The 11,219-nt window shown below is 41.4% G+C and overlaps 1 protein-coding gene across 1 annotated transcript in view; it reads right to left on the reverse strand.

The window, feature by feature from the left end:
- The window catches only part of RNF128 (ring finger protein 128), a 39,742-nt gene extending 31,417 nt beyond the window's left edge, over positions 1-8,325 (reverse strand). The window contains exon 1 of the mRNA XM_035326550.1: positions 7,902-8,325. Coding sequence (XP_035182441.1) covers positions 7,902-8,307 — 406 coding nt within the window. The 5' untranslated portion in view covers positions 8,308-8,325. The remainder of the gene's footprint in view (positions 1-7,901) is intronic.
- Positions 8,326-11,219: the final 2,894 nt, after the last annotated feature.

Consider the following 11,219-nt stretch of genomic DNA (forward strand, 5'->3'; position numbering starts at 1 on the left):
TCATCAAACCTCCATAGACCTCTGAAAAGCCTTCACAAAGTCCTACAGGGAAAGGTTAGCAGTGACTCCAGCTAGTCCTGAATCCTTGTTTACGGGACAGAGCCAAACACAGGAATGCTCTGAATGGGAGCTTTTAAGATCACACAACTGCAGAAGCTCATCTGTCAGCATAATTAGGACAGAAGTTGTGACACACTTCAGTGACCACAGCAATGGCAGTGGGGACTTTTCCAACAGCTTCAACAGGCCAGGGATGTGCCAGGCTCACTCATGCCTTCCATCTACCCCCAAAGTTGCTGACAAGATGCCAGGGTGCATACCACCCACCAGAAACCACCCCCAGAGAGAGACCTGGGAAGAGAAAACAGCATTAAAATGGAAAAAAAAAAAAAAAAAATGAGGAAGGAGAAAACCATCCCTGTCAGGGTGCATAAGATTCAGGCTGCCAGTGCTTTGAGCTGGCTCCAGCTCAGGGCTTTGGGCCTTCTCTGAGAAGGCTGTGGCATCGTCTAAACCAAAGACTGGCTCCACACTAAATGATTTGTGCCTGTACATTTTTTTGTATTATTATTTTATTATTATTATTATTATTTTTCCTGAGGTTTATTCTGGCTTGTGACTTCAAAACATGACAGGCCTGAACCGCATCTGGCGCTAGAGGCAGTGCTCCTTTCAGCCTGAGAGAGGGGAGGCCTCGCACCTGGGTTTAGGCTCAATGATGCCTCCCAGTGTGTGCTTCTTTCAACATCTCCTCCTTTAGATGGAAGAAACTGTAAGCCACGGGTATTTTTTTGTCTGTGCCTTTTTGCACCTTTGTTTAGACAAGTTCTGAGTTGAACCAGCCCAGCTGCAGCTTGAGAGAATGCTACAGGGTGAAGGCCAAGTGTGAACACAGCGTGTGTATAAAGGTACCAGAAATTGTATTTCAGTTGTATATATGTCATAATTATGTACAAATAAGGCTTGTATTTTGTGTTTTTCTCACTCTTTGTGGAATGCATGTGGTACTGCACTTTCACCTAGGTGAATTTTTATGGCTGTATCAACCCAGCTGGAGATCTTCACTGAAAACAGCAGCAGATTTTCACTGAAAACAGTGGTTGCTACAAACAAATTGATGGGCCAAGTAGCCTGAGAACACCTGACAATATTTAGGATTAATTTTAAAATGAGGTAGTAATAAAAACATCTACAAAAAAATGGTGCACCTTATCACACCCTTGCTGACCCAGAGTTTCCATGTGCAAATGGCATAGTCTACAGTCCACCAGAATCAACAGAAATACTTCTACCAGTTTTGTAAGGCTTAAGATTCTTTTTCCTCTGTAAAACCCTGTATAAATCCTTAGTTAGATAGTCAGATGGACTAGAATATAGGCAGGCAGGGCAGTAAATTTCAGTAGGAATTTTAAAAGAAAGAAGGCTGGTCTCAAAAGAGATTTAGTGAAATTTGGGCCCAAAATGTGTTCTAAAAACCCCTGATCAGCTGCTGCTTAGATCAGCTCCAAAATTTGCCAGCGATTCTTCTTTTTTTTTTTTTTTTTTTTTTTTCCCCAAAGGAGTCATGCTTGTCAATTGTATAGTTTTCCTTTCTTTGCTTATCCTTCTTCCCCTCAGACAACTTCCCTGCTTGTCTACACTAACAACCAATTTCAGAAAAATTGAGCTAAAAGCTTGGCAAATTCAAGAAGTTTCCCACAAGGTTTTTTTTACCTCAGCAGCTGGTGAGAAGACAGAATGCCTAGCTGGCTCCCACAGATAGAGGCTGAAAACCCAGGTTTAGCAACCACACATAGCCTTTGGAGAGCCAGCTCCTTGCTGCCTCTGCCCAGTGAGAGGCCCACTTATGAGAAAGTTAGTTTTATTGTTTCAAGGAACAAGGAAGCAAAAAGGACTCCTCAGCTTGTGCTGGGAACAGAAGTGAAGTCATAAGGATGGGAAAGGGGAAAAGCGGAAAGCTTTACCCATGTGGAGTCAGGGTACAGGGACGCAGGGGACTGTTGTTAGGACAAAACCACACTTTGTTAGTTGTGTTACTCACATCACAATTTATTTGCTTCAAGCTCCCACTGTCCTGCTTCTAGATGTGCTTGCCCCTACCCAGATGGATGCAATTGACTGCTTTCCTGCAGTACCACAGACACAAGAGGAGCATTGCACACCAGCACAGTTTGGAGCTTGGGGGTTTTCAAGGAAGCAAGAAAATATATTTGAATTGTCTCAGCTGATAAAAGGAACCAAGTCCAACTCTTCTGTAGTGTGAGTCAGTGCACTGAGCACCTGGATAAAAAGGTCTCAGTGCTTCACCAGGAGGGATTGTCCTACAGCATGCTGAGAGAAAATGTATGAAATGCTTAAATCCAGGCTCTGAGTCTTAGCCTGACCAAGGCCCCCAAACCACAGGAGCCTTAAGAGGAGATCAAAATTTAAACTAAATCTGCCTTGATCAGTTTCCGCTTAGCTGGTGATGCCCGGCTTCTTGCTCAGGCAGTTACACTCAGGCAATTAACAGCCTCGATGCCTTTTATTGATTCTTCTAAGGTGTTTCCACTCTGGAGAAGAGGTACCAGGAGCTGACTCTCACCGGTGTACTGACTCACACTACAGAAGAGCTGGGCTTGGTTTCTTTTATTAGCTGAGACAATTCAACTCTCACCCGGCAATGTCCCTAAGGGATGGTGACTACCAGGTTTGCATCATTATGGTTTTTTGGAGCTGTAACAACTTACCCAACTTCAACCGCAATGGCACGACTGATAAGAGGTTACACAGATAAGTGGCTAATGAGAGCTGCATATGTTCTATAATATACTAAATGCTTGTAATTAGACACGAGAGTGATTAACTTGATTATATGCAAATACATCTTTTGGTGTTTCTGTCAGATTATTGTGCATCATGAAACAGAGGATGACAACTTTCATTTTTTAGGGGAAACAGCCAGTAGGTTGGTTTCTTTTGGTGGTTGTGGCAGTTAAGGTTTTTCAAAACTTTTCATGAGCTTTGCCAGCAGAGGAAGCCCACTAGAGAGCCATGCTGTGGTACCAGTACAAACCTTCCTTTTTCTAAAAAGCAGAATTTGGGCTCCCTGTATGTATTTATCATCAAGTCAAACAAGTACACAATATGTCGTCAGCTGAAATAAACCCAGTGCTCATCACATTGATTATCTTGGAAGCTAAAGGAACAGCAATAAATACCAATGAGGTGAGGGACTGGGCTTTGTTGGCTACAAGTCATGGGAGACCTGGAAAATCCAGACCTGAATGCAGCTTGCTGGCAGCATGTGCTCTGTGGAGGTGGGCACAGCCTGCATGGATTTTCCTGGTTGCCTGGAGAGAAATAGGGAGTCCTTCTGGAAGGAAAAGGCTGGCCACTCTGGAAATTGACCAGTCCAACCCTGCTCTGAGCAGGTGCAGCTAGAGACAGATGCCCAGGGCTCTGTCCCATCAGGTTTTGAGTATCTCCAAGGATGGAGACTCCACAGTCTCCCTGTGTTCAGCCACCCTCACAGTGAAAAAGTGTTTTTCTTGTATGGCAGTTTCTGCCTGTTGCCTCTTGTTCTTTCACTGGGAATTACTGAGAGTCTGTCTCTGTCATTCCTTGGCCCATCAGGAATTTGTTCACATGGATAAAGTCTCCCTGAGCCATCTCTTCTCCACACTGACCAGCCTGGGGCTCTCAGTCTCTTTGTATTGACTGGTTCAGCTGGTGAAGGACCAGATACTTCTACTTCCCAGCCACTGCACTCACTGCAGAGAAGCATAGAGTTACTGAGACAATTTTCCCTGGCAATAACAGATGGAGGAATTTAGTCCACACAACGAGTACACTGACTTCATGGAGGCACTTGGGCTGCTGTTAGCAGAGCCATTTACTTTAGAAGGACTTAATGAAAAGGGAAGTACATGGCATCTGCTCTGTGGCAGTTCATTTGTTTTCACCTGCAGGTCCCACAGGCTGCTCCGAGCTTGGACAGAGTACATGGCTTTTTCTATACCAAACAGAGGGGATCACTGAAAATGTGTTGTAAAACAGAGATTACTCTAAAGTTCAAATTAGCAATGATATTTTAGAGAGTTAAGATGTGGAATCTGAGCAGGATTTTATACCAGTTTTCAAAACAAAAGCTAAAACCAAATTCCATTTTCAGGCATTTATCCCACAAGTTTTTGATAGCTATTGCATCAGTAGCTAGTAAGATCCTATCTCAAAGTACTTCTGAGATAAGAAAAGTAATATCTGGAGTCTATAGAACATCCTGGAAAGAAGTTGGAAGGAAGTACAGATCCACAACAACTCTTTTCAGTTAGCGTATTATTCAGAATTGCCAATTACGTCTGGTGTATGAATAAGCTGATATATCTACTTTGTCCTGTTATACAACGGTTCTGCCAGGTTAATGATCTTCATGAGGCTTTAACCAGCAGATTTCCCTTTCACCAAGTCTTATCAAAACCAATGGAGAAAACACGTCAGAACTCAGCTGATATTGTAGCTTAGTTGCTATATGGGAATAGCATCCACGTGTCAGCAGTAATGATATATATACATATATTCTGTACCCCTGTATCCTGCCTCCTATCTTCTCTTGTAAATGAACAGGGAAAAAAATGTTATAAGACCATACAGCCCTCTACCGACCCATGCCAGTACTGCTTAAAGACAGGGACCAAACTAGCTGTTCAGTGACTTTGCAGAACACAGCTACTCTGCTCCCATCCGTGGTCTGATACTTCTTATTAAAAAAGAAGCTCCAAAATATTTTGTTTATATTTGATTATGGCTTAAAAAAGTTGATAATTCCTTTAATTAAGGAATTACAACTTAAATGTTGAAGCACTGCGCTGGAAAAATGCTGTTCCAGGTTCATATTCCATTGCCTTTCCAGAGAAAATCATACAAGTGCTGGAACTCCTAAAAAGAGATATTTTAATTGTTTATGTTTGTGTGTTTTCCTAGCAAGAGCTTAGTCTCTGTATCATTGAATCAACCTAACTTTATGCAAATAAGACACAACCACCTACAGAAAAATCTTCTAGATTAAACAAGAGCATTTTCCCATCAATGATTCGTGTAATCAGCGAGGGAACAGGAAGGATGTTACCAACATCTTGACCTCTGAAATTTTCTAGTAAAAGCTAGTACTGTATCAGTTTTATCTTACATAAAGATATGTATAATGATAAACCAATACCCACAATCATGTCAAACTGACAGCAGGCAGAAAGAATTGCCAGAAACGATGAGGAAGGAGTCACCAAGAATGGATTTTTTTTTTTTCCTCTTTGTCCCTTCCCAGCAACTTGAAATTACTAACATTTCCTGGACACCCACACTTTGCCCAGAACTAACTAGTTAATTGCTGTAAAACTGAGCAGGTGTTTTTTGATGTGAAATAAATACGTAACATTGTACTGTTGTAATGGAAAGCAAGGCTGGTTAGAAAGCTCTATTGATTTCATGTTAGTCAGAAGGAAGGAGGAAGAAAAAGTGAAGGAGAAACTGTGACCAAGGCCCAGAGTCCTAACAAATAACCTAGGTGTCAGAATTCCTGTAGACTTATTTACCTGTTACTATATTCCTGTATAGATGCATGGTTGGCAATGTCAGGGCTGGCCCAAGCGAGAGCTGAGCAATGATACTGCTGTTCCTTTTTTAATCAGGAGCTCAGATCACGGGCAGCAGCAGGGTAGATTTTCTCTCACTGCCCTGCCAACAGGGCATTTTACCTCTAAAGGCTCCAACCCAAGGAAGAGAGAGCATTCATCACTGAGCCCCATAGATCTCTCTGTAGGATGCCATCATTGGCAGATTCCATCCATATGCCACATTTCCTTCCCCAGCTCTGAGAACAATTCTACTACAGAAAGATAAATCACTTCTAAGCACACTCTTGTTCCAAGTGCTGCACAGCAATGATCACTCCTCTCCCAGGCATTTTCTGTTTGACCCAAAACGTACAGCTCCACATTTTGCAGGCAGGGAAACAAACACAGGGAGAAGGTGCACCTCTATTTATTAGACAAAGTCAAGAACTCATCTCACTGAAGTAATTTACCCTCACTGGGTTTAACACGTGAGTACTGCACTGGTTTAATAACTTTCTTTGACATGAAGTAGATCCTAATATTAGATTTTGAAGGAAGGGGATATATCTTACCATAAAAACCCTATAAAAGTCACTAGTCTTTGAGAAAACTAAATTAATTTAGGGACTTATCATATTATAATATGAAGTTAATTAATATTAAGGGACTACATGTCTCATGAAATACACTTTTGGGTATGTGATACTTCTGTTGCTTTCAAGATTTTTATTTTTTTTTTAAAGAAATGCATCAGCAATGTTAGGATCTGCTTTCAGAGCCCATTCTAAACAAGCACCTTGTTGCTGGAGCCTAGTCTAACCACCCCGGTTGTGACACCCGAGGGAACCTCAGTGTCCAGGCAAGGCTCCCACCCGCTCCCTTCATGGTACCCTACAGAGACCCTTGTGCAGGGCACCGGGTGGTGTGGGGCCGCCCTGCTCCTGGACAGCTCCAGTCCCCAGGCCTGGCAGGTACCCATTGTGCAGCCCTGGGAAGCCAGTACGTTCCTTTTTGTTTGTACAGCAATAGTGTGAGCTGACAAGCTCCACAAGCAACCCCCCAGAAATCAAGGTAATTCAAATCGTTCTGTGCTGGCCACTAAAAGCTAAATTGCTTTCTCCAGTTAGAACAAAATATTTGGTTTATTGGCCACGACACATTTAAACTCCATTTGCAAACACTAGCTCAGCTCTATCATGATATCTGATAATAGATATCAGCCAGTTGACTGGGCATTACAACAAGGCACGGCACTTTCAGTGCCATACAGCGTGTGCGTTGTGCAATCTCTTGCTTAGAATGCATTTTGCTGGAGCTGGACTCCTACACCTCACATGATGGTTAGGCTTGTAACACACCTGCTACAGCATGGGAGGTGCTCACTGAGACTCTGAACCAGCCTGCTTGAAAGCCATGTTGGCTGAATCCTGCAAACCGCACAGCTGTGGGCATCATACCTAGAAACCTCCTCAAGAGGCAACCCAAAACAGCACCGGAGAGGTGATAAAATGCTGGACCACCTCCGCATGTAAAGCTTCTCAGTTTGTTCACAAAACCAGCCAAACTTCGACTTCAGCCAAAGGATTCCTAGTGCAGCAGCACCGAAGTGTATTTCAGGGAAGCAGCTACGTATATATATGTTTTTCACTAAAATTTTTACTATGCAGCTTGACCTAGAGAAGCACAGAAATAAAAGCTAAGCAATACAGTGTCACAGTTGGCTTCTTTTCCCTTGTGATAGATTCATAGGTACTAGGGCCAGAAGGTGTGATTAGAATAATTTTGTCTAACCTTTGGTTAAGGAATCTCAGAAGAGGCTGAGATCAGCTACTATTCAGGAAGGATTAAAAAAAAAGATTAGGGAAAAAAAAAAAAAAGCAAGCTCTTCAAAGCATGTGCCTGTGCTGCAGATACTTGTAGGCTCATTTGTTTGTATGCTCCAACCCTGAAACATAAACTATTGCCTTCACGGCAGACACTACATGCTTCTCTACATTACTGTCCAAAACAATTTATGTGCTGTGAAAGTATAAAATGGGTATATAATAATATAATAATAATGTAAGTACATAATCATAACTCCAGAGTCACGGTTGGGCTACGCCTTCCCAAGCTCACAACATAACAAAAGAGTATTTCTCAACGAGTCAGGTCTCAGATTTCATAATGCATTCTTTTTCCCATTGAATATCTCAATTAAAGCAAGAATCACCCACAAACACCAATGCTTCCCTACAGTCCCACTGTGCGGTCCTGGACCAAACGTAAGAGAAACGATCACGTCCCGGTGCTTTACACGGCGGTACTCACCGATATGCGACATCGGAATGGGGTAACTGCCTTTGTCCGGTGCATTGTAGATCACAGCTGCTGTCGCACCCCTTTTGGCAGCCACCTTGATTTTTTCAGCAAAAGTGCAATTGCCTCTTTCAATCAGCGCTATCCACGGCGGTTCCGTGATGGTGAACTGAGTGTTTGAGTCACAGGCTTGAAGGTTAGCAGCTCTAGGAATTGCCACAGACCCCTGAGCGCTGAGCAGGGGGGAGCTTAACCCGTACAGGCCACATTCACACTGCTCAGACACAGACCTGTTACTGGTGCTGTTGAAATAGAACAAACTTACAAAGGCGTTCACAGGAACTGTCTCTGCAGGCTTGAATAAAATACTAATAATCACCAGGAGGCAGGAAGAACTGAACTTACTCTCCTGCCTCATTGCTTATTCATATAAGAGTAAAATTTAGATGCCTACAGATATTTTCAGCTAGCAGTGGCCATTGTCAGCCCTCACCCTGCCGATCAGTTTGAAATTTCAGTTCCACCAGGAACCTGACACCACCTACATAAGTCCTTGATGCGTCAGCCTGCTTATCTGGAGTGGGGGCTGGGAGGGAACCCAAGCGACACACCTGTGTACTGTTAGGCAGACGTGCAGAAAAAAAGGAACCTCTAAGGAACTTTTGGCTCTAACTTTCTGCTCCTCCACTGCCAGATGCCATTCCCTCCCTAGCCCCCCCCCCCCATTTCTGGCCAAATTCTGGCCTTATGCTGTTTCCTAAGCCCCCTGCCCCAGGAAGTCTCCAGTTTCAACCTGAATGTCACTCCTGAAGGACCAGATCATCTTTCGTTCAGTGATGCAAGCTCTTGCTTCACAATACCATCTGGGATGCAGATGACCTTGTAAAAAAAGGTCAAAAGTAGAGGGAAATATTATTAAAAACAAACAAAACAAACCTCAGCTTACACACTGAAACAACCAAGTAATTTTTCCTCCTCTTCTTCTTCCTGATCCTTTCAGTCACCTACTCTGTCAGATCCAGCTTATTCTGGTGTTTGTAAGTAACCAATTTTAACGTTGATTCATACCAATGCAAGAGATATAGAATCACATAAACTGATCAAAGAAGCAAATGACCTCTTTCAGCCTTTTTTTTCCTACCTTAGCTCACTTTTAAGATTCTTGCTGAGATGTCTGAATGACACTCACACTCCATTTTGGACGTAAACTCTATAGATGCTTTCCCTAATTTCAGAACCATATTCCGTAGCAATTAGTAGTATCAACTCCTATCTTTCTATGTAAGTTAGGTTTTCATTTTTTTTTTCTATTGCAGTGTCACAGTTCTGTAGGTCAGAATGAAAATTAAAGACAAATCAAAAACTCAAGGCCTTTTTTCAGTTTCTCTGCAAGTCATGCTGAGTGGTGTTGAAAGCCACGAGCAGCTACAATAGGTTGCACGTATTTTGACGGAAGCTTGACCTAATTCTCCTGTAAAGATTCTTTGAAAGTGCAAACAAGACTCTAGAGGGGATTCTTGGAATACGGAAACAGCTTTCAGAAGGAAAATTGCAAGTTTGAAAGAAAGAATCCAAGACATTTACAGATATTAACTTATTTATTTATATTCTCCAGTTTTCAGCATTACACTATTTCTACATCACATTAAGTTGAAACTGATCTTACCTCTAAGATCTATAACTTACAAACTTTTATACATACAAAAGTACCATTAATTTCACGCTCAGTTTACTTTCCTTTGTTTTACTTTGATATTAATGCTGGAAACATATGAAACATGGAAATACAGGATTTCAGAATACGGTTCTTTGGTTGAACATGCATTTTACAGTTCAGGAATGTGATTTTATTAAATGTTGCTCTCAGCAGAGACAATACACAGCAGCAAGAAAGATGATTCCTATGACATAATTTGCAGGAGTAAAGATGCTATGTCGGTTTCACATGGCAAAATTAACACAATTTGACAGACTCAGGAACAAAAATACTTTGGTTTAATGTTGTGTCAATAAACCCCAAATAAAACAGCCAGTAGTTTTTTTCAGACTGGACTTTCTCCTCAGTTACACAGTGCTCTTTTGACACTGAGACAGACTGGTAGAATCATGTAACAACACAAAAAATACTTCAAAACCTGAAGTTGGCATGCCAAGTTCAATGTAACATGAGGATGGGGTAGGTTTCCTCCTAAGAATTACCCTGAGTATTCAAATTCCAAGTCTACTATAGGCACTGAATATTCTCTACTTATACAAAGATAGCGTAAGCTTCTAACGTTGGCACTTCATTCTACGGGAGCAAATGTCTCCATCTCTGGTTTTGCCATGAAAAATTTCAACCGCTATTTCTGTAAAATGAAGGTAGGCACTTGAGACTTAAGTGCATATTACAAATAGTCTACATCATTCTGATACGTTTTGTAGAGTTAGGAAACCTCCTAACATGGAGGATCAAATGATTAATGCTACATATTTAAAGTATAGTAAGCAGTGCAATGCAGCAAACAATCTTTGCTGGATTTTTATTGCAGGGGATGGATTAAGTGGCTAGAACAACCGAATACAGTGACTCTGTTCGCCACATCAGTTCTTTCATACAAAGATAACTATTTAAAAAATGCTTTTAGAATACTTTTATTAAAATTAGACTTCGACCTGAAGTATATCTAAATTTAAAAAATGCTGACACAGTCAGCATGGCTCAGTTTGGTACATGAAGTGCTGGTACTAATTTCCTCACTCTAAAGCAATGGCTTCTATCTTCATATACCCATGAGCAACAAAATTACACAAGTAATTGCAAGTAACACCCTGCTCTTCTGGGGTTGTCCTGTGTTCATTTTGCCTTCTGTGGCAAGGTTACAAAGTACTCTGAAAGCCATGGGTTGACAAACATTGCTCTAGAGTTAATACTATTATGATCCATATAAAATATAAACATAAACAACACAAAGTCACATTTTATTCACTTTTAGTCTGTGCAATTTAAGTTAAACTTTTCTCATTAATACATGTTTAAATTGTAAACTATGGCAGAAACTCTGAATAATTATAACCTTTTTATTCCTAAACATTAGACATTTACTTTTTATATGAAGTTGCATTGAAACTCTACTGTAATAAAGAGCTTTCTCCTTCAATTACCATTAACTGAAGTTAGGATAGAGAGCTGAAGGACCTGAAGACAAAGTCCACTGTCCCCAGAGCAAACAAGTAAGCCACTACTTGAAAAAGATCCTCCCTAATTAGCAACAGGCAGCTAAAGGAAACCTAGAAAGTTTTTCAAAAAAGAACAAATCTGTTCCTATAAATTAATTCTGTGGGCTTTAG

The sequence above is a fragment of the Oxyura jamaicensis genome, chromosome 4 (genome assembly GCF_011077185.1).
Source record: "Oxyura jamaicensis isolate SHBP4307 breed ruddy duck chromosome 4, BPBGC_Ojam_1.0, whole genome shotgun sequence".
Classification (NCBI taxonomy): domain Eukaryota; kingdom Metazoa; phylum Chordata; class Aves; order Anseriformes; family Anatidae; genus Oxyura; species Oxyura jamaicensis.